The following is a 24,073-nucleotide window of genomic DNA, read 5'->3' on the forward strand; positions in this document are numbered from 1 at the left end:
CAAGGTAAATATGAACTAGATCTTGTGGAACAGACTGGTTTTGTAGGGGTGGAGTGGGTGAAAACCATTGAGAAGGCAGGAGAAGCATGAATAATGTGGAGAAATTGCCCCACAGAGGCTTGCTGGGGGCACTTTGGATCAATCAACAGAGTCTAAGAGCAGAATCAAGAATCTCTAACTGTTTCATAGATAAGTTCATTTGTAATATTTTTCCACATAAAAGTGTTATCATGTGATATTTGTCTTTCTCTGTCTGATTTACTTCATTTAGTGTGATAATATCCAGATCCATCCCAGTTGCCGCAAATGGCATTATTTCACTCCTTTTAATGAGTCAGTAATATTCCATTGTATATATTAATATATACCACATCTTTATCCATTCATCCATGGATGGATATTTAGATTGCTTCCATGTCCTGGCTATTACAAATAGTGCTGCAATGAACACTGCGGTGCATATATCTTTTGGAATTATGGTTTTCTCCAGATATATGCCCAGAAGAAGTATTACAGGGTCACATGGTAACTCTACTTTAATCTTTTAAGGAAAGTCTATACTGTTCTCCACAGTGGTTATACCAATTTACATTTCCACTAAAGTGAAGGAGGGTTCCCTTTTCTCCACACCCTTTCCAGCATTTATTGTTTGTAGACTTTTTGATGATGGCCATTCTGACTGGTGTGAGGTAACATCTCATTATAGTTTTGATTTGCATTTCTCTAATAGTTAGCACCGTTGAGCACCTTTTCATGTGCTTTTTGGCTGTATGTCTCCTTTGGAGAAATGTCTAGTTAATATCACAGCTCATTTAAGTTTGCACCAACTTGAGCAAAGGTCTCCTGACTCCTTGTTCTTTGCTCCTTTTCCTCCACACCCACTGCCTCAGGAAGTCACAGATACACACCTTCACTCTCCCTTACTTGGAAGAAAGACACCAGTGATGGTTATGTTGGCATTTTACAGATTCTGTTTAACTCATTAAAAATGCTGAGGTGGTGAACTTGAATCACTCCTATGTTTCCCAGTAATATTTAACCTTAAGTTAAAAGAAAACCTAGAAGATTAAAGAACATGTTATCTGGCAAGTGCATTTCACCCTCGGTGGTTATTAATTTCAGAATACATCTGAGTTCCTTCTCTGCAGCATATGCTTTAGCAAAGGAACAGAGAGCTCCAGGCCAGGGTCAGATTTCAAGTTCTTATCTATTGATACCCATACCACTACCAGAATCCTCTTTGCTGTCAACTTCTGAGATCCTTCCCAGGTGCAACTTGGTATCTGAAGTGCTACCCCAGTGCCTCTGGTCGTCATTCTCTTCACACAACCTCAGCCTCCTCTCACAGAAAAGCATATACTGTACTGAGCTTCGCTTTTGGAAAGACATCAGGTTGAGAGCAACTCTCTGGTGCCTATACTTCTCAGCATGGAGGTGAAGAACTTTGCAGTTTGGGATTATGTTGTCTTTGCAGCCCTCTTCATCATTTCCTCTGGAATTGGGGTGTTCTATGCGATTAAGGAGAGAAAAAAAGCAACTTCGAGGGAGTTTCTGGTCGGTGGCCGGCAAATGAGCTTTGGCCCAGTGGCATTATCCCTGACAGCCAGCTTCATGTCCGCCGTCACTGTCCTGGGGACCCCTGCCGACGTCTACCGCTTTGGAGCATCCTTCGTCCTCTTCTTCATCACGTACGGGTTAGTCATTATCCTCACGTCAGAGCTCTTTCTTCCTGTGTTCTACAGATCTGGCATCACCAGCACGTACGAGGTAAAACAACTACTTACTTCTATTTCACTTTGGGAAGAGTTGCTGTTTCCTCTCCACTTGAACAGGTCTTTTTATGATTGCTTTTTCCCTCTAATACACATCTTATGTGTATTATGTCTTAATGATAACACATGGTGGTTGAAAACACTTATTTGCAGGATAATTATGAATCATGGTGAGAATTTATTACAGTGTTATTGGGGAAAGCTTAAGCTTTGGACACGGACATACCTGTATGCAGAGACAGCCACAGACATCTACACCTTCCATCTGTAGAGTGAAAGTAACAAAGTTAAGCTTTGAGGCTATTTCAATGATTAAATGAGAATTTGTTGGTAAACATCTAAAGCACTGCCTAACTCATAGGAGATTCTCAATGAAAGAGAACTGAACTTGTCACTTGTTTTATTTTATTCTGAAAAGCACAAAGAACATTGTGTACTGTCACTTTTTGGCTGAGAAAACTGAGATACAGATAGATGACTTAAGATTGTACAGTAGACTGTGCACTTTTAGTAAAGTGGTTCAGTTACTTAAACCAGTTGCAAATATGTAACTGAGGAGATTTGAGACCATACAGATAGAGGACACACAGGGATTTAGTTGAATTTAATTAACCCTTCACATTTGCCCATTACAAATTTTTTAAATTGTTGTACGCTGATACAAAGAAACTCAGATTGTGTAAAGTATATATTTTGGAATAGCCTCTTTCTTTGTAAGAATTGGCAGTGTCAGGGGTGGGGAACAGGGCAGAAAGGATAATTAGAGTGTTTGGGATCAACATGTACACACTGCTGTATTTAAAATGGTTAACCATCTGTACAGCAGAGGGAACCCTGCTCTATGTTATGTGGCAGCCTGGAGGGGAGGGGAGTTTGGGGGAGAATGGATACATGTATATGTATGGCTGAAGCCCTTTGCTGTCCACCTGAAACTGTCACAACATTGCTAGTTGGCTATACTCCAATATAAAATAAAAAATTTAAAAGAGAGAGAGGAAAGCATTGGCAGTGTTGCATATAAGTTAAAGGCATGAGCTCTAGACTCAAAAGAGTCTAGAGTTACTTGGTTTTGATTACTAGCTCTGCCACTTAACTAGCTGCATAGCTTTGGGGAAATGCCTCACTTCTGTATCTGATTTTAACACACGTAAAATAAGAATAATAAAAGGGTCTATCTTAAAGAATATCTGTGAGGAGTAAATGAGGCAATTTATTGTAGGCAAATACTCTTAACAGAGCCTGGCAAATGGTAAATACAGAGGAAGAGTTTGTATTATTATAATTATTATTCTTGTTGTTGCTACTGTCTCCAAATTTATAGTCTCGCTATAGAGACTTTAATTTATGTTTATTTTTCATTCTCCATTTCTTGCTACCTATCTATGGATCTTCTTACCAGGTTTTTTAAAGTAGAAAGGACTGAAAAGGGAGAGTTTATTTCCCCATCTCGAATCCGGGATGGCCTTGTGACTTGCTTTGGCCAATAGAATGTGGCAGAAGTGATGTGTAAATTTGGAGCCGAAGTCTCTTGGACTTTTAACTGCTGCCTTTGCTTCTTGGAATGCTGTCCTGATACAGCTATCTTAGGAAGTGGATCTAGCTGGTCTCACTTCTGGAAGATGAATGGACACATAGAGGAGAACAGAGGCAGCCTGGCTAGCAGCCAACACCAATCACCAGACTTGTGAGTGAGGCCATCTTGGACTTTCTCCCCCAGCTTATCTTCCCATTGATTGCAGCCCCGTGAGAACCTTGGACAAACAAGTACAGCAATCGCCCACCCAGTCCTAAAAACTGAGAAATATTAAGTCCTTAGTTTTTAAGCCAATGACTTTTGGGGCTGGCAATAACCAACTGATTTAAATGCTTTAATATGCAGAGAGATTTCAAGACTAATCTATGAATCTGGGCTACTTTGTCACTATTCTCTCCCATGTCAAAGCATAAGGAATTGTTCTCACCCTCAAGCTGTAACAGGCTCAGCTCATTTGCAATAGCGTGCATTTTCATTATCTCCACTCAGACAGTTTATAATTAGTCTCACCATGTTGTCTCCACTCCAGTTAGAGTTATTTTCTTCTTTCTGGTATCACATTAATAGATCCAGTTTGTTATAATTTACCCTTAACACTAGCTTATGGGCTACCTACTTTCTCATTTTTCTTAGTCTTCTTCTTCTTCTTTTAATTTAAAGTACAAATTTGTTATACTTATTTTATTTTTTTGCTCCATTAGGTCTTCGTTGTGATACACGGGCTGGCAAACAGGTTTAGTTGCCCCACAGCATGTGGGATTAAACTCGTGTTCCCTGCATTAGAAAGTGGATTCCCAACCATTGGACCACCTGGGAAGTCCTTTCTTGTACTTCTTAACTAAACAGTTTCTGAACTACTTACTTCTCTCTAATCCAGATTTTTCATTATAATGCCAAGGCCACTACTTCTCTATGTCTTCTTCCATAGTGTTGTCTAAGCATTATAGATTATATATACTCTTTATTTATAAATTGCTTTCCTTTTACTTCTCCTTTAAATTACATTTGTGGCATTTTAGTAATTATAGTTAAAAGTTGAGAAATTAGATGTGTATGATATCATTCAGTTCAGTTCAGTCAGTTGTGTCCAACTCTTTGCGACCCCATGAATGGCAGCATGCCAGGCCTCTCTGTCCATCACCAACTCCTGGAGTTCACTCAAACTCCTGTCCATCGAGTCAGTGATGCCGTCCAGCCGTCTCATCCTCTGTCGTCCCTTCTCCTCCTGCCCCCAATCCCTCCCAGCATTAGAGTCTTTTCCAATGAGTCAACTCTTCGCATGAGGTGGCCAAAGTACTGGAGTTTCAGCTTTAGCATCATTCCTTCCGAAGAAATCCCAGGGCTGATTTCCTTCAATGGACTGGTTGGATCTCCTTGCAGTCCAAGGGACTCTCAAGAGTCTTCTCCAACACCACAGTTCAAAAGCACCAATTCTTCGGTGCTCAGCCTTCTTCACAGTCCAACTCTCACATCCATACATGACCACTGGAAGAACCACAGCTTTGACTAGACGGACCTTTTTTTATTGATATCATTATTGAGTATATGATATCATTATTGAGTATTATTTCAGTAAAGTAAATGTTGTGACCAAATATTTGTTGTAAAATGGATGTTTAGTGTGTGATAGTGTCTGAACCACTGTTATGAGACCTTTTAGACCATTTTAAGGATTGGTTTTTACTCTCAGTGAGATAGATCATTACAATGTTTGAGCAGAACAGTGACTTGTATTTCAAGAATATTCCTCTAGCAGGATATTATTGCTGAAACAGGGGGTCTAGTTAGGAGGCTACTGCCATAATCTAGGCAAGAGATGACAGTATTAGTGTGGAGACAGAGGGGATGACACAAGTGGAATTCTGAAAGTAGGGGGAGAAGGTGCCAGGACTCTTTTATGAATTGCGTGTGGGGAGTGAGACAAAAAAGAGGAGTCAAGGATGGCTTCCTGTTACCTGGGCTTGAACCCGCATGAAAAGTAGACTTGTTATTTCCTGAGATGAAAAGGAGTGTGGCTAGATCAGATTTGGGGTTTGAAAATAATCCATCATGATGGTAAATGTTACCTGTGCTATTTTTAGAAGCAAGCATGATGTGTGCAACTTTTCTGCTGAACTTCCATCTTTACTTTTGACCATACCCAGTATTCTTGCCTGGAAAATTCCATGGACAAAGGAGCCTGGTGAGCCTCAGTCCATGGGGTTGCAAAGAGTCAGACAAAACTGAGCAACTGAACATGTCGGGAGCCGCGTTAAGCATTACTGACAAAATGGAGGCGTGGTCCCCAGATCCCTCTCCTCATTCCGCAGGCACGGATCCTGGGATGAAGGAGTTAGGCCTTGTAATTCTGACTTCTCTTTTCCTCTCCTCGGCTGAGTTGACTGAAAAGGAATATTAAGGTGCTTATTGTTCTTAAGAGGAGCATGAGAAGGCACAAAGCCTTCTGCAGTTGTGTTCAGAAAATAATTCATAAAGTTAATCATTGACATTTGTTCAAGGACTTTCACAAAGGAGTGTTCCAGGATGAGCACATAGGCTGTAGCTTGAGGCCATGGGAGGGATTGATATCTGAAGCCTATTTGTGAGGAGAATGTTTATGGCAAAGGAGTTTACTGAATTTAGGGCTTAGAAATAATTAAAATAGTTAGAAGTTAAAGATTTAAGGAATGTTGTAAAGTTAGCATATTTTACTATAGCTTATAGAAGTTATGAATTTTTAGAGACACTATAGCTAGAAGCCTTGTTAAGAGATAGTGAGCTCAGTATGTTAGGGGCAAATAGGACTTAGGAAGATAAGTAGTAAACTGAGGAATGTAGCATGAGCTACAATGTAATCACAAGTTAACTATAAGACACATTAGAAGAGGTAGATAAATGATGATAAGGCTGATACCAAGAGAATCACTGAAGCAGGAACTCTGTTTGAAGAGCAACAATGATTTATGGAGATAATAAACCTGGGCGAGGGGGCACTGAAAATGTCAAACCTCTGGCCTAATGTTTTTGTAAAAGTATAAAAGAGAATCTTAAACTTGAAATAAACAGGCAGTCCTTAGGAAAATGAGAGGCTGTCTCGTTGCCAACACTGTTCACCTCTTCAGTTTGAATCCCTGGTTGCTGGAGTTGGACTCCGGCAGAACATGCTTGCTTGCAAAGCTATACATCTGCAAAGATGACCACTGGATGAGTAAGTGAGTGAATACAATCTTTCAGATGGAAAATTATGCAGTTTGAATAGTCTCTTATTATGGAGTGAGATAGTGGTAAAGCTCAAATTAGAATTCAAGGAGTCTTACTTCATATATATATATATTTTTTTCTTTTTTCTTAATACTTTCTAGTTTGACCAAATTGACTGAATTTAGAGGAACTAAACTGAGTTGCATGTTAAAACCAGTGACTTTTTCTAGATTCCTATAGCAGTTTCCTTACCCTGTCTCCATTTTTCAGTAACAATTTTCTGTTTGCTTTCCTAGACTTCATATGCTATCCAGCCAATACCATATATTTTGGGTTTTGTTACATTTCTCAACATCTGACATCACTTTTTATGTCAATTATCTATTGATGTGTGATCTATCACCCCAAAATAAATTTCTTAAAACAACAATTATATCTGTTCACAATTCAGTGGATCAGTAATCTGATCTGAGCTCAAGAAGTTCTAATAAGACAGTCAAGTTCTTCTTCTGGTTTTCCTTGGGGCCATCTATCCAGATGTTCAAGTTGGTTTTAGAAAAGGCAGAAGAACCAGAGATCAAATTGCCAACATCCTCTGGATCATCGAAAAAGCAAGAAAGTTCCAGAAATACATCTATTTCTGCTTTATTGACTATGCCAAAGCCTTTGACTATGTGGATCACAATAAACTGTGGAAAATTCTGAAAGAGATGGGAATACCAGACCACCTGATCTGCCTCTTGAGAAATAAGTATGCAGGTCGGGAAGCAACAGTTAGAACTGGACATGGAACAACAGACTGGTTCCAAATAGGAAAAGGAGTACGTCAAGGCTGTATATTGTCACCCTGCTTATTTAACTTCTATGCAGAGTACATCATGAGAAACGCTGGGCGGGAAGAAACACAAACTGGAATCAAGATTGGCGGGAGAAATATCAATAACCTCAGATATGCAGATGACACCACCCTTATGGCAGAAAGTGAAGAGGAACTAAATAGCCTCTTGATGAAAGTGAAAGAGGAGAGTGAAAAAATTGGCTTAAAGCTCAACATTCAGAAAACTAAGATCATGGCATCCGGTCCCATCACTTCATGGCTAATAGATGGGGAAACAGTGTCAGACTTTATTTTTCTGGGCTCCAAAATCACTGCAGATGGTGACTGCAGGCATGAAATTAAAAGATTCTTACAACAAAGGTCCATCTAGTCAAGGCTATGGTTTTTCCTGTGGTCATGTATGGATGTGAGAGTTGGACTGTGAAGAAGGCTGAGCGCCGAAGAATTGATGCTTTTGAACTGTGGTGTTGGAGAAGATTCTTGAGAGCCCCTTGGACTGCAAGGAGATCCAACCAGTTCATTCTGAAGGAGATCAGCCCTGGGATTTCTTTGGAAGGAATGATGCTAAAGCTGAAACTCCAGTACTTTGGCCACCTCATGCGAAGAGTTGACTCATTGGAAAAGACTCTGATGCTGGGAGGGATTGCAGGCAGGAGGAGAAGGGGACGACAGAGGATGAGATGGCTGGATGGCATCCCCCACTCAATAGATGTGAGTTTGAGTGAACTCCGGGAGATGGTGATGGACAGGGAGGCCTGGCGTGCTGCAATTCATGGGATCTCAAAGAGTTGGACACGACTGAGCAACTGAACTGAACTGAACTGAAGTCCTTGGAAGGAAAGTTATGACCAACCTAGATGGCATATTAAAAAGCAGAGACATTACTTTGCCAACAAAGGTCCATCTAGTCAAGGCTATGGTTTTTCCAGTGGTCATGTATGGATGTGAGAGTTGGACTGTGAAAAAAGCTGAGCGCCAAAGAACTGATACTTTTGAACTGTGGTGTTGGAGAAGACTCTTGAGAGTCCCTTGGACTGCAAGGAGGTCCAACCAGTCCATCCTAAAGATCAGTCCTGGGTGTTCATTGGAAGGACTGATGCTGAAGCTGAAACTCCAATACTTTGGCCACCTCATGTGAAGAGTTGCCTCATTGGAAAATACCCTGATACTGGAAAAATTGAGAGCAGGAGGTGAAGGGGATGACAGAAGATGAGATGGTTGGATGGCACCACCGACTCAATGGACATGGGTTTGGGTGAACTCCGGGAGTTGGTGATGGACAGGGAGGCCCTGCGATTTATGGGGTCGCAAAGAGTCGGACACAACTGAATGACTGAACTGCACTGACTGATGTGACTGTCATCAGCTAGTGCTTTGGCTCATTGGTCTAGGCAAACTCAGATGGGACAACTTGTATAATAGCATATCAGACTTAGTCTCATCTTACAGTAGGCTATCCTTGACTCTTAATGTTATGGGAGAAGAATCTCTTCTCAACAAGAAGGTACAGCTTATCACACAAGCAATTCTGCAGTCTTCACTTGAATCATATCTGTTATTAATAAAAATATCACTGTCCTAAGTTGCATTCTCCCAGAAGCAAATCCTGAGACAAGGAGTTGTATGCAAGTCATTTTTTGGGGAAATGATTTAATTAAACTGTCAGTAGGCCAGTGGCAAGTAAGACATGGAAAAAAAAGCCAATGTTTTTGGGCAGGTTGTTAACCATGAGCAACTGAGGTTCCATCTCAGTGGGAATCTCAGGGAGACAGTATAGGTCACATATCAGGGTTGGCCTCACTGAAATGGAAATTACCAGGATTTTTGGGGTCCAACTTCCTTTTATCACTGGTTTTCAGCAGTTCCAGTCTGTCCTGGGGAAGGGCTGAGATAAAGCCCTCAAGCAGATAATCACAGAACACTTAGATGCCATCAGAGTGTACTGGGACAGAGAATGGCAATAAACTACAGGGGTCACACCCATGACAGCTACTATGGTCACTGAGATCCCATATATTCCTGTCCCTGCACTTGCTATTATCGTCCAGTGTGTCGATAGGTCATACAAGTGTCAATTTTAGAAAGAGGGAGCCATGGTTTAGTGCAATAATCTGATCTTTCCAAGGACATGTAATCTAAACCCAAGTTGTCCTCAACATAAAAGTTTTGTTCTGTTTTTTTATCCTGTGATAGCTGAGACTTTTGGATCCTTCCTCAGTGACTTCTTCACTTCTTTAAAAATATTTTCCTTGGTGCCCTCATTCACACATCCACCTGACTCATAGTGTACTGAATGCATCTTCTGTAGAAAGAAGGGCTTAAAATAAGGCAGTTCTTTCTTAGGGGGAAGGGTTGAGCAGGTAAGTTGGGAGATGTGGATTAGTGTGAAATCGAGTGACAGTTCTGACAAGAGGAGTCTTTTCTAGGGTTTTAAAGAAGGTCCCATCTTAAGGCATCAAACGACTCTTTCAGTTCAGTTCAGTTCAGTTCAGTCGCTCAGTCCTGTCTGACTCTTTGTGACCCCATGAATTGTAGCACACCAGGCCTCCCTATCCATCACCAACTTCCAGAGTTCACTCAGACTCACATCCATTAAGTCAGTGATGCCATCCAGCCATCTCATCCTCTGTTGTCCCCTTCTCCTCCTGCCCCTAATCCCTCCCAGCATCAGAATCTTTTCCAATGAGTCAACTCTTCACATGAGGTGGCCAACGTACTGGAGTTTCAGCTTTAGCGTCATTCCTTCCAAAGAAATCCCAGGGCTGATCTCTTTCAGAATGGACTGATTGGATGTCCTTGCAGTCCAAGGGACTCTCAAGAGTCTTCAACACCGCAGTTCAAAAGCATCAATTCTTTGGCGCTTAGCCTTCTTCACAGTCCAACTCTCACATCCATACATGACCACAGGAAAAACCATAGCCTTGACTAGATGGACCTTTGTTGGCAAAGTAATGTCTCTGCTTTAATATGCTATCTAGGTGGGACATAACTTTTCTTCCAAGGAGTAAGTGTCTTTTAATTTCATGGCTGCAGTCACAATCTGCAGTGATTTTTGAGCCCCCCCCAAAATAAAGTCTGACACTGTTTCCACTGTTTCCCCATCTATTTCCCATGAAGTGATGGGACCGGATGCCATGATCTTCATTTTCTGAATGTTGAGCTTTAAACAACTCTTACTTATGTATTATTTCTAGGAAAAAGGAGTGGTTAATTCCTGGCTTAATCAAAAGTATTTTTCTTAAATTAGATAACAACTATTACCAATTAAAAATTACTACCAAGAATTACTACTAAGATATTAAATCCTTAAGTATTTGCTACTTTTAACATTTATTTTGTTCATTCAATGCATGTTTATTATGCACTGGAATTCAAATACTAGTGCCTTCTAGAGTAGGAATTCTAGGGATTCAGGGGTACTTTTGTTGACCCCCAACAGTAAATCAGATACATCTATTTAGTATGTTCACAGCTCCCTGTAGCTTTTCTTCTAGTACACACCATCACTGTAACCTTACTGTTATAAATTTAGTAGTCTCCTCCTCTCATCGGTAAAGTCCTTTGGGTCATGAACTATATAATATTTGCTATCATTGTAGGTCAGAATGCAATACGGAAGACAAAGGATAAATATTTGTTAAATGAATAAATGAAAGATGAAGATAAAATGATAAAATTGGACACTGTTTACATGCCCCAGGGAAAATAAGTGGTAGACTGGAAGATGCATACACCTCCCTCCAAAAATGGTCTTCCCAGTGCTCAGTGGTAAAGAAGCCACCTGCCAAGCAGAAGGTACCAATTCTATCGTTGGGTCTGGAATATTCCCAGGAGGAGCAAATAGCAACCCACTCCAGTATTCTTGCCTGGGAAATCCCATGAACCAAGGAACCTGGCAGGCTACAGTCTATGCTGTCACAAAGAATCAGACACAATTTAGTGACTAAACTACCACTACCACTCTTCAAAAGGGATAATAAATGTCCTAATGCCAGGAATCTGAAACTATTACCTTATATGGTTTTAAAAAAGAGATCCTTGCAAAATTGATTAAATTAAGAATCTTGAGATAGAGGGATTATCCTGATTTAACCAGGCAGGCCTTAAGTACAATCATATTTATAAGAGGGAGGCAGAGGAACACTTGTCAGACAAAGAGAAAGCAATGTGACCACAGAGACAGAAACTGGAGTGATGACGTTAGAAGTTAAGGAATGCCTGCAGCCACCAAAAACTCCTAAGATGCAAGTAGATTCTTCCCTAAGAAGTCCAGAGGGAGCAGAGCCCAGCCAACACCTTGATTTTGGTCCAGTGAAATTGATTTTGAATTTCTGACTTCCAGAACTGTAAGAAAACACATTTCTGTTGCTTAAAGTCACCAAATTTGTGATAGTTTGTTACAGTGGCTATAGGAAATGAATACTGTAAAATATGTGATGTGTGCACGCATGTGTGCTCAATCAAGTCCAACTCTTTGCAACCCATGGACTGTAGTCAGTCAGGCTCCTCCGTCCATGGGATTTTCCAGGCAAGGATACTGAAGTGGGTTGCCATTTCCTATTTTAGAGGTCTTCCCAACCCAGGGATCGAACCCACGTCTCTTGCATCTCCTGTATTGGCAGGTGGATTCTTTCCCACTGTGCCACCTGGGAAGCCTATAAAATATGTGAATCCAACACTAAAATATAAGGTAGCTGGTTATCACGTGCTAAAGAAGTTTAGTATACTTGCCTTAAGAGTTCGGAGGGGAAAGTATGAGTAGGAACAGGAATGGCAATCAGGCTCTCATTTTTGAAAGATGACTAATACTTGGTGAATTTTGAGGGTTGGGGGTGAGGGGAGGCTCTCTTGCACTGAAAAATTTTGCTACACAGAAGAGAAATCTACAGAGTACAAACATGCTGGCTGAACAATACATAGTGATTTTATTGTATACAGTAAACCAGGTGAGGGCTAATGATGTTGAGAGGGGAAGGGTGTGGATCAGATAGTAGAGGGTTTAGAATGGAAAGCCTGGATGTGCGTTTTGTTTTGTCAGTGATAGAGAATCACTGAAACCTTTGAGGAAAAGTATGTGACCAGTGTTCTGCTTTAGGAGAATCAATGTGGTTGGTGGAATGGGTGGACACAGTTTGGAGAGAGTCTAGAGAGCTCAGATAGAGGGTTACTGCGTTGATCTGGTCAAGAGGTAAGGAAGGCCTGAGCTGAATCTGGGGGTAGTGTGGCTAGAAAAGGAAATAATGGCTTTAGTATGTCTAGTAGGAAGAGCCCTGGGGAGAGAGCCAGAAGACCTTTTAATTGAAGCAATAATAATTTAAAAATTAAAAAAAGTATTTATCTTCTCTGACCATCATGTGAAGTTTGAGCAAAAACTGAGCTTTAATACATCTTTGACTTTAAACAATCCAAATTTCTTTCCCTTTCTTTCAAGTTCAAATAGGGTAAAATTATGTTATAAAGCTAAGCATTAAACTCAGATAAATACCAAGAAAAAGCAAACCTTCTTCAGTACAGTTCAGTTCAATCACTCAGTCGTGTCCAACTCTTTGCAACCCTATGAATCGCAGCATGCCAGGCCTCCCTGTCCATCACCAACTCCCAAAGTTCACTCAGACTCACGTCCATCGAGTCAGTGATGCCATTCAGCCGTCTCATCCTCTGCTGTCCCCTTCTCCTGCTCCCAATCCCTCCCAGCATCAGAGTCTTTTCCAATGAGTCAGCTCTTTGCATGAGGTGGCCAAAGTACTGGAGTTTCAGCCTTAGCATCATTCCTTCCAAAGAAATCCCAGGGCTGATCTCCTTCAGAATGGACTGGTTGGATCTCCTTGCAATCCAAGGGACTCTCAAGAGTCTTCTCCAACACCACAGTTCAAAAGCATCAATTCTTCAGCACTCAGCTTTCTTCACAGTCCAACTCTCACATCCATACATGACCACTGGAAAAACCATAACCTTGACTAGACGGACCTTTGTTGGCAAAGTAATGTCTCTACTTTTCAATATGCTATTAGCAGCCTTTAAATAAAACTTGCTTATTTTTTGCATGTCCTTCTCTCTGTTCTTTCTAGTACTTACAACTACGATTCAACAAACCAGTTCGCTATGCAGCCACAGTCATCTACATCGTGCAAACGGTAAGGAGAAAGGGCTGCTGCAGAGGTGGGTTGTGGGGTGGCAAGGAACGGGTTTGTTTATTTCAAAAAGCAATTAACACAGTTAAAGGAAAGATTCAACACTAAGAAGAAACTACTGTCTTTCAAGGATAGCACTTTCAAAATATGTGATTTTATAGAGGGATTTCCACATTTCATAGGCTTCAAATATCTGTATGCTGCTGCTGCTGCTAAGTCGCTTCAGTCGTGTCCGACTCTGTGTGACCCCATAGACGGCAGCCCACCAGGCCCCCCTGTCCCTTGGATTCTCCAGGCAAGAACACTTGAGTGGGTTGCCATTTCCTTCTCCAATCATATATCTGTATAAATAATACCAAGTACATATCATAAACCACCAAAGGGGCAAAAAAGCATTTTCTTAAGTTTATTGTGAACTCTTATTTAACTGGTACAAGTTGCTTTTGATATGAAATGGTCTGGTAACTGTTTTTTGTTTTTTGTTTTGCTAGTTTAGCTGTGTTGAACCAGAAATGCTCATTTCCAATTCAACAGAGAAATGAGTTAGTTTCTGAAAAATAGTTTAAAATTATACTCTCAAACCAATACTCCCACATCCCCTTTTGGACTCTTCTCCTCCCTCCTTGGTTCAAGGGTATCCTCTTGCTGCCCACAGCTGCCTGTGGGATAGCTTCGATGCATTTCAATGACTCACCAAGAACTTTCTACTATAAGATAACCTTCTTCCATTTCTAAATTAAAACTTCCATCAGTAACTGAAGGATTTAAGAGCAAGAAAACGGGGAAAACAATGCTCCTTAACCTGTCCATGGTTACTTGCCTTTTAAAACTCTCACATGGATCTCTAAATGGTGAAATTTCATTTAAAACTATATGGGACCGGACCCACTTCTGTCCGTGTAGTGGCCTCCAGTTCTGGGAGTTTGAAGATATGCCCATAAAGGGGGTCGCCTGTGTAGCTAGTTTTCCCTGCAAGGTGCTCTCTTCATAGATTATTCCATCTCCACTTTAAAGTCTATGTTTCAGCAAACTGCTAAAATGTGTTTGTATCATGGTGATATGCGTATGACGGGGCAGTGGAAGGGTGAGTCAAAAACTGAACCCTATTTTTCATATCCTTCAGAAATACACCAGCTGTAGCCATAAAATCTCAAAATGTATAGCCATTTTAAAAGTCCAACAGCCTTCCTCTATCTCATGCTTATTATCCTTTTTGTGAATTAGTTACAGTGGCCAAGGACTTCAAAATGAGAGTGTGAAGGAATGAAATGTTTGGAACAAGTTGAAGGAAATGTAGTGCTAAGGCTGTAAGGAAATTTTTAGGAAGGTTTCCTTTCCATGTCGCTCTTCTCACTGTTCACCTGATTCCTGTCTCTCCCCCAGATTCTCTACACGGGAGTGGTGGTGTACGCTCCTGCTCTGGCCCTCAATCAAGGTGAGTTAACCACATTCCCTTGTGCTTTCCACCATTTTTATACCTGCGTTGTCACCTTGAGAAATGTATGCACGAAATCTTGTTGGGAAGACATTCCTGTGGTTAGAATACTATGAATTACTGTAGTTGTCACAACATAAAGCTCTAAAAATTGATCATTGAAAATAATGCAAATAACTAGTTACTTGACTGTATCCACGTGGTTTCAAACATCCAATTTGATTGTCATTCATTTTCTAATCACTGAAGTAATGACAAATTTTTTTGAGGTTTGGTTGATTTACAATATTGTATTAGATTCAGGTGTACATCAAAGTGATTCAGTTTTATGTATATTTTTCAAGTTATTTTCCATTATAGGTTATTATAGGATATAGAATATGGTTCCCTGTGCTAAATCTTTGTTGTTTATCTTTTTCATGTATAACAGTTTAGAAATAGTATTAGAAATCCTGTGTGTGTGTGTGTTATTCGCTCAGTCATGCCCCGCTCTTTGTGACCCCATGGACTGTAGCTCACCATGCTCCTCTATCCATGGGATTCTCCAGTCAAGAATACTGGAATGGATTGCCATTCCCTTCTCCAGGGAATCTTCCCAACCCAAGCATCAAACCTAGGTCTCCTGCATTGCAGGCAGATTCTTTCCCATCTGAGCTACCATTTATCCCTACTTCCTCTCTTTCCCCTTTGGTAACCCTAAGTTGATAGTTTTGTGTTGTATACACACAACCTAAATACGGTCATCCATAACATATGGTCCTTTCTGAGTAATCTCATGAAGAGGATATTCTGAATACATGAGTAAAAGGTGTTTGTAGTAATTATTTTAAGATTTACACTTGACCTTGTTGAAAGAATAGAATCCCAGGGGGAAAAAAGGAAAGAAAAACCAAAAGCAAAAGAAATTTCATAATGATATGTATAATATTAGAAGTCCTCAATATTCAATTTAATTGTGCTATGTGCTTATACTGAAAAATATTTATTCACAGTCATTGTTAAGGTGGTTTCAAAGTATGCAGACTTTGTTAAGAAAAGCAAACAAATAATGAAATGTTTGGTGCAGAAATTGGACTAATTGACTTTTTTAAGGAAAACAAACAAATAAGCAAACAATTGGTACAGAGATTGGGAACTCCAGAATCTTAAAAGAAAACATTTGGCTTATACCATTACATGAAAACTATGGACTGGGTTGCTGCTGCTCAGTCATTTCAGTTGTGTCTGACTCGGCAACCCTATGGACTGTAGCCCACCAGGCTCCTCTGTCCTTGGGATTCTCCAGGCAAGAAAACTAGAGTGGGTCGCCATGCCCGCCTCCAGGGAGTCTCCCCAACCCAGGAATGGAATCCGTGTCTCCTGTGTCTCCTACACTGCAGGTGGATTCTTTACTGCTGGGGAAGTCCCATGGACTGGGTTGAGTTATAATAATATAATAAAATAATCTCTATCAGATGTGATAAAATTTAATTTAATTTAATTTTGACCTCTAATTTGATTTTCATTTGCCCACAAAGAATACAGACAAGAATATTGTGACTTTTTCCTCATGAAGTTTGTTCTTTTACTGTTCTTAAAGGAACTTCTTTCAATATTTTTGTCTCCTTTCATAGTGACTGGGTTTGATCTCTGGGGCTCTGTGTTTGCAACGGGAATCGTTTGCACATTCTACTGTACCCTGGTATGTATCTAGCTGTGAAAAAGTATTTAGCACTACCTCCTAATATGGGATAAGGGCAAATTTTCAACAACAAAGCATCTAAGTATAGCAGAAATTGCTATTTCTCAATTAAATAAAAATATGCTGCCTTATCTGTAACAGTTTTCTGAGGAAGGTGCTGTTGTCTTATTTAAAATCCTTTTTCATATCAACCATTAGTAGAAGTTGAGCTCTGGGTTCATTTGAGAGAGCCATGAGTAAAAGAAGATTTAATGACAGAAATATCTCCCCGCTTGAAGGTGAGGTGGCCATATGCAACTACTGAGAAAAAAAAAAAAAAAATGTGCTCATTAACAGTGATTATAAGCCTTAGGTAACATTTATATTGGGTTGGCCAAAAAGGTCATTTGGGTTTTTCTGTAACATCTTATGGAAAAGCTAAACAAACTTTTTGACCAACCAGTACTTCATTGACTACTGGTTGCTGCTGCTAAGTCACTTCAATCGTGTCCAACTCTGTGCGACCCCATAGACGGTAGCCCACCAGGCTCCCTGGGATTCTCCAGGCAAGAACACTGGAGTGGGTTGCCATTTCCTTTTCAAATGCATGAAAGTGAAAAGTGAAAGTGAAGTCGCTCAGTCGTGTCTGACCCTCAGCGACTCCATGGACTGCAGACTTCCAGGCTCCTCCATCCATGGGATTTTCCAGGCAAGAGTACTGGAGTGGGGTGCCATTGCCTTCTCCATGACTACTGGCTAAAGAATACAAAATGTACCAATGAACAACCAGTGGTGGCTGATATTTTGGAAACTTGAGGATTCCACACCTTGATTTTGTCTCTTATTGATGGATAAGCTTGGATTACATTTAACATTTGGCTTTACATATGCTTAGTTTTAACCAAGGAACTTGGGTGGTATTGGAAATTATATTTATGAAATTATTACAATTAGTTTAGTTCAACAAATATTCATTGAGCACCTATCATTTGTCATGCCCTATAATAGGAGTCTTTATTCTTCTGAGCCATTGATATCATGCTTGCTAAGTCACTACAGTTGTGTCCGACTCTTTGTGACCCCATGAACTGTAGCCTGCCAGGCTCCACTGTCCATGGGATTCTCTAGGCAAGAATACTAGAATGGGTTGCCATACCCTCCTCCAGGGGATCGTCCCAACCCAGGGATGGAACCCGAGTCTGCATTGCAGGCAGATTCTTTATCACCTGAGCCACCAGAGAAGCCCTATTGGTACTATCAGTTCAGTTCAGTTCAGTTGCTCAGTTGTGACCAACTCTTGGCGACCCCAACTGCAGCACACCAGGCCTCCCTGTCCATCACCGACTCCCGGAGTTTACTCAAACTCATGTCCATTGAGTCAATGATGCCATCCAACCATCTCATCCTCTGTCGTCCCCTTCTCCTCCTGCCCTCAATCTTTCCCGGCATCAGGGTCTTTTCCGATGAGTCAGTTCTTCACATCAGGTGGCCAAAGTATTGGAGTTTCAGCTTCAACATCAGTCCTTCCAATGAATATTCAGGACTGATCTCCTTTAGGATGGAAATCATACTAAATATGGACTGGTTGGACCTCCTTGTATTGGTCCTATATAGGGAGCCTATAAGTAACTAGTTAAGAATATGGTAATGGTTCCCAGATAGTCAGATTGTCTTTCCCCCTTTATAGAGAAAAATAAAGTAATTGCTAAATTATCACATAGTATTTTGATATAGCATACTGTCCATGCATTTTGGCCTTGTGTGCATATCACCTACTTTTTTTAACATATGTTATGATAATATACAATTTTAAAATGTTCTTATCTCTTTTTTCATACTTATAAATCCCATCTTTTCTTTACACGGCAAAGCTTCATCTTATTTTTTTTTCTATTCCATTCTCACTACCATGCTTCTGTTCCAGACACACACCTCCTTTTGCTGTTGTTCAGTCCCTAAGTCATGGCTCCCTCTGTGAATCCGTAGAGTACAGCACAGCAGGCTCCCTTTTCATGTCCATTGAGATGGTGATGCTATCTAACTATCTCAGCCTGGACTTCCCAGGTGGTACAGTGGTGAAGTGTCCACCTACCAAGCAGGAGACAGGTTCCATCCCTGGGTTGAGAAGATCCCCTGGAGAAGGAAATGGCAACCCATTCCAATCTTCTTGCCCAGAAAATCCCAGGACAGAGGAGCCTGAAGGGCTACACTCCATGAGGCTGCAAAAAGTTAGACACGACTGAGCATACATACATCTCCTACCTAAATTAAAAATGGGCTTCTACTTCATACATGTCTGGCCATACGTAACAGATTAGTGGCTTCAAAGTATTTGCCTGTAGGAAGATAACTAGATGCATTGCCAGGGACATGAAAGGCAGACTTCTTAGCAACAGTAATGGAAGCCAGAGCAGTGAAACAATATCTTCAAAACATTGAAAGAAACAATTGTCAATTATAATTGTGTACTCAGCAAAACTATCTTTCAGCAAAACTATCAACTGTCAAGAACTAAGAGAAATTACCATTAACATATTTTCCCCAGAGAATAACCTAAAGGAAATATTGTGGGAAGAAATAAAATTCTCTAGATTTTGATGGAAAAAATGACAAAAATATAATAATAAACAGTAGGTCTAGTCAAACAATTTTTGGTGCTTAATCACAATAATTTTATAGTGTGGTATAATTTATATAATATTAAATAATATAATTTATAATATTAAAATGTAATAACAATAATTATATGTGATTTAGGGATTAAAAAGAATAATTTCATTTAGACCTCAATAGCATGTAAATCAAGGAGAGAGTACTTAGATTTAAAGATGTTTTAATCCTTGAATTGTTGGAGATTAAGACATTTTAAAAATTTAGACTTTAAATGAAAAATTCATGGCACAATTTCAAGGGGACCCATTTAAATAAAACAGTCAAAGTAGAAAAAGGGAATTAAAACAAAGTGAAAAAAAAATCACCCTCAACTTATTTAAGCAAAAGGAAAAATATATATATATAGAAAAAGTAGAACAAATAGCAAAAAGATGTCAGAAACAAGTCTGGATATTTTAAAAATCACAATAAACAAAAATGAGCTAAATGTACTACCTCTTAATTGATTTCAGTGCTTCCCTCCAGCCTGCATACCTCTGTCAGCCTAATCTTCTTCAAACATGCATCTCTTCATGCACTTGACTGATCTAATTCTCTCTCTGCTTGCATTGTTCACAGGATAAACTGTAAGCTTCTTAGACTAGTGTTGAAAATCTTTCTGTCTGTGAGTCAGTCCGCCCAATTTGATCTCTCCTCACCACACCTCTATTCCATCCTCTCTGGCCAGGCTGAAGGCTTCAATGTCTCACCAAAACAATGGCTCATCTAGCTAACACTTGCTCATCTTGCAGTCTCTTACTCTGATAATCCCATAGATGTATAGCATAGCTAAGATAATCAGTGGACAGTGGAAGAGATTTTAAAAATAAGAAGAAATAATTCCTGCCATGCAGGAGTTTGCAACCTAGTGAGATAAACAGTCAGCAACACAAAACAACACAGACTGATTAAATACCTAAGTGACACTCAAGATACAATCAGGATTATATATGAGTGGAGTGTGGGTAGGTGTGGTTCTTGCTATATGAAGGAGTCATAAAAATCAGAGAAGTTTTCATGCCTTTTGATGCACGTTTGATAAAGTGGTTTGTTCTCTTGCCCCAGGTCTAGCTTAAGTTCAGGTTTATACATACTTTCGTATAACCCATGCCAAATAGCCTCTGAAAGGACGTCTTTGGCATTGGTCTTTGTATCACCAAAATCTGATATTTTGATTTGGATTTGGAAGGGTTTTATCGCCTTTAAAGAAAATCAAAATACCACTACTTAGGAGGGGTAAGTAAGAGATTGAATATCCTTCCAATCAGAAATTGAACAGAATATGCAAATACAATGCATCTGGAAGGGACTTTTATGTCTATTTTTTAAACTCATTTTAATTTTAATTACACAAGAAATGATGAGACAAATCCAATGTCTTCTTTCTTCTCAAGATAAAGATGAAGCCTGTCATCTTTTCATAGAAGTTCTTGACACTCTGGAGGAGTAACTGAGGATAATAATTCTATTTTTCAGCGTTAAAAATATCACATCCTTTCATTCCCATAGTGCTTATTCATTTTCAAAATACTTTTAAAATATATCACTTCATTTAATCTTTCCTAGTTTGCGCATTCCATCTTCGCCATGGTCCTAAGATTCTCCAGCAGCCTCTTTCTTTCCTCCTTTCTTCTTGCCCACATCGTTCCAACTAGAATTGTACATTGGAGTCACCTGGAGGGCTTTCAGAAACACTTAGAACTGCCCCAACCCAGACCTCAGTTTATTCTGAATTCCTGGGAATGGGGCTCAAACATTGTTTTTTGTTTGTGCGCTTTTAAATTCCCCAAGTGACTCTAAAGAGGATCCAGATTTGATAACAACTACTCTAACCACTTGTTTAATCACCCTCTCCTGAAATCTACTGTTAGATTCACTCTCCTGACACTCTGGTTTGCTCATCTCACTATTCGATCTTCCTCCAGCTCTTAAAACGCTTTTCTCCATGAACGTATGGAATCTATCATTCCTTCCTAGTTCTTTTCTTTTTTTTTCAGTAGCCTACCATCTCCGTTTCCCCACATTTATTCACTAAATTTACAAAAATAAATCTCAAGTTGTACAAGCCAGACCCAGGTGATTATCCCCAATAAACTTGGCAGATAAAAGGTGTTCAGTGACTGTGAAAGGAAGGGAGAAGGAAAGAATGAAAGGAAGGAAGGGAGAAAGGGAAGAAAAAGACAGAAAGGGTGGTATCTAGCAGATAGCAAAGAGGCTGTGCTGAGGTGGAAGGGTTTGAGTCTTCACTTTAAGAACTCACATCCATTCTCTTCATTTCAGGGAGGATTAAAAGCAGTAGTGTGGACAGATGCATTTCAGATGGTTGTCATGATCGTGGGCTTCTTAACGGTTCTCATTCAAGGATCAACCTATGCTGGTGGATTACACAATGTATTAGAACAAGCAGAAAATGGATCTCGATTAAATATATTTGAGTATGTCCAACGCTACTTTTTCTTGTTTTATAAACATTTAGCTGTATGACCTCATCACCTAAAATAATATTTAGGTATCAAAGGAATGTGTTTTCTCACTCATTTCTCTCTGCTTCATAGCTTTGATATAGATCCTCTCAGGAGGCACACTTTTTGGACAATCTCAGTGGGAGGAACCTTTACGTGGCTTGGGATCTATGGAGTTAATCAGTCGACCATCCAGCGATGCATCTCTTGCAAAACAGAAAAGCATGCCAAGCTGTAAGTTATTAATAAACATTTTTATGTTTTCTTCTCTGCCGTTCTTGGGTATTTATATGCTTTGAGTGTGTATATGTATGTGTAAAAGAGAGAAAGAAGTGAAGATTCTTTTAACCCTTTCAATAATTTTTTGAGGCAGGCATGGCTATTATTCCCTTCTCCATGAGGAAGTGGCAGGGCTGGGATTTGAACTTGTTTTTGTTTGCCTTTTCTCACTATCACTTGTTGCTTTCATTTTTTGAGAAATTACTAGGTTGAATTAGGTGCTGTGGGAGACAATGCAAAGATAAGGAGCACCTGTATCTTACCTACAGTTTCGGTGACGAGTTGGTTCTCATCACTATTTCCATTCACCATGTGGTCTCTTCAACTAGCATCTTTATTTTGATGGATTTACCATAAAAGTTTCCAAGGAGGTTAAGAGAATAAAACACAAGGTAATGAGGCAGTTATAACACAGGTAATGAGTCAGTCATAACAGGACTTTAGTGTCTCTAACTCCTGTCAGGATAATCAGTAACCAGTCTTACCAGGCTGCTTACTCTGAAGAACACCACAGAGTCACAACTTGTTAAGCCTTTTTTAAACCATGCAAGTCATCCCACTCTCCAGAGTGGGGACCAAATAAAGTTATACACTGTTTTTTTTTTTTTGCAAAGCTGGAATAAATAAGCTAGAATTGCATTGAAAATAGGCATTTCATCCTCATTGCTGCTATCCAAAGTTCCAGCCTCTGCAGACCTGTCAGGATGCCCTTAACTTCTTTTGGAATGAGAAACAGTCTCTATAAATATTTCCATAGCTGATCATAAAGACTTTAATTGCATAGTTTCTTATTTAGATGGAATAAAAGATACAAGTAAATGGACATAGTTCAACATTTTGTGACTTGAATTACAAAAGGGAATATATTACTTATATAGTTCACATACCCTCAGAAGGAAGAAGTGAATATGTTGTTTACTATTCTATCATTTCATATCTTATTACAATAAATAATATTAAACTCTCTACACATGTGATCATCACTTTATCAAATAGTTGAATTGCTTAAAATGTGTTCAAGATCAACTGTAATTTTGATCTTAAAATAATATGAAATTAGAATTTATTTAAAGTTCTGCATTAAAATAAACTAGAAGATATCTGATAGGGGAAGAATCCTTAGGTGAAATAAATAATAATTCTCTGTTAGAGCAAGGGTTTTTTTGGTCTTATGTGATTGTGTTATACCATTTATTCTTGTGAACATGACCAATTTCTTCTTATTACTATAATAGTACCTAAAAGTTAGGAAATGTACTTTTTTCATCATATTCCCTACATGTCCAAGAATGATACTTTGTGCTCATTAAATATTTATTACTTATTTTACAAAGCAATGCTTCAAGGTGATGCTTATATATGTGAGTGTATAAGCATATAAATTGATACATATATACATAGGAATTTTTATGTGTGTGTGTGTGTGTGTGTGTGTGTGTAGGAGTGTGTGTGTGTAGGAGTGTTTGTGTATACTCCTGCAAGTGTACTTGTGTTTGTGTATCTTTCAGTCTCATTTAGTGGACTGGTTTAAATTAAGCAATCCATTCATAATAGTTTCTTGGAATTTGTTATATTAGTATTTGATGCATATGAAAACTGTCAGAAAAGGAGAGATACTCATTAAGGAAGAAATATGTATAATTTCCTAAGCATTTAAGATCGCCATTCTTTTTTTTTTAATTTTTATTTTATTTTTAAACTTTACATAATTGTATTAGTTTTGCCAAATATCAGAATGAATCCGCCACAGGTATACATGTGTTCCCCATCCTGAACCCTCCTCCCTCCCCATACCATCCCTCTGGGTCATCCCAGTGCACTAGCCCCAAGCATCCAGTATCGTGCATCGAACCTGGACTGGCAACTCGTTTCATACATGATATTTTACATGTTTCAATGCCATTCTCCCAAATCTTCCCACCCTCTCCCTCTCCCACAGAGTCCATAAGACTGTTCTATACATCAGTGTCTCTTTTGCTGTCTCGTACACAGGGTTATTGTTACCATCTTTCTAAATTCCATATATATGCATTAGTATACTGTATTGGTGTTTTTCCTTCTGGCTTACTTCACTCGCCATTCTTGATTTGACCCATCCCCACTCCCACGGACAGACCAGAACTATGGTAG

The 24,073-nt window shown here is 39.5% G+C and overlaps 1 protein-coding gene across 1 annotated transcript in view; it reads left to right on the forward strand.

Moving 5' to 3' along the window:
* Positions 1 to 1,098: 1,098 nt before the first annotated feature.
* The window catches only part of SLC5A12 (solute carrier family 5 member 12), a 51,276-nt gene continuing 28,301 nt past the window's right edge, over positions 1,099 to 24,073 (forward strand). The window contains exons 1-6 of the mRNA XM_027562799.1: positions 1,099 to 1,767; positions 13,393 to 13,458; positions 14,839 to 14,890; positions 16,504 to 16,571; positions 21,483 to 21,637; positions 21,758 to 21,898. Of these exons, the coding sequence (XP_027418600.1) occupies positions 1,429 to 1,767; positions 13,393 to 13,458; positions 14,839 to 14,890; positions 16,504 to 16,571; positions 21,483 to 21,637; positions 21,758 to 21,898 (821 nt within the window). The 5' untranslated portion in view covers positions 1,099 to 1,428. The remainder of the gene's footprint in view (positions 1,768 to 13,392; positions 13,459 to 14,838; positions 14,891 to 16,503; positions 16,572 to 21,482; positions 21,638 to 21,757; positions 21,899 to 24,073) is intronic.

The sequence above is a fragment of the Bos indicus x Bos taurus genome, chromosome 15 (genome assembly GCF_003369695.1).
Source record: "Bos indicus x Bos taurus breed Angus x Brahman F1 hybrid chromosome 15, Bos_hybrid_MaternalHap_v2.0, whole genome shotgun sequence".
Classification (NCBI taxonomy): domain Eukaryota; kingdom Metazoa; phylum Chordata; class Mammalia; order Artiodactyla; family Bovidae; genus Bos; species Bos indicus x Bos taurus.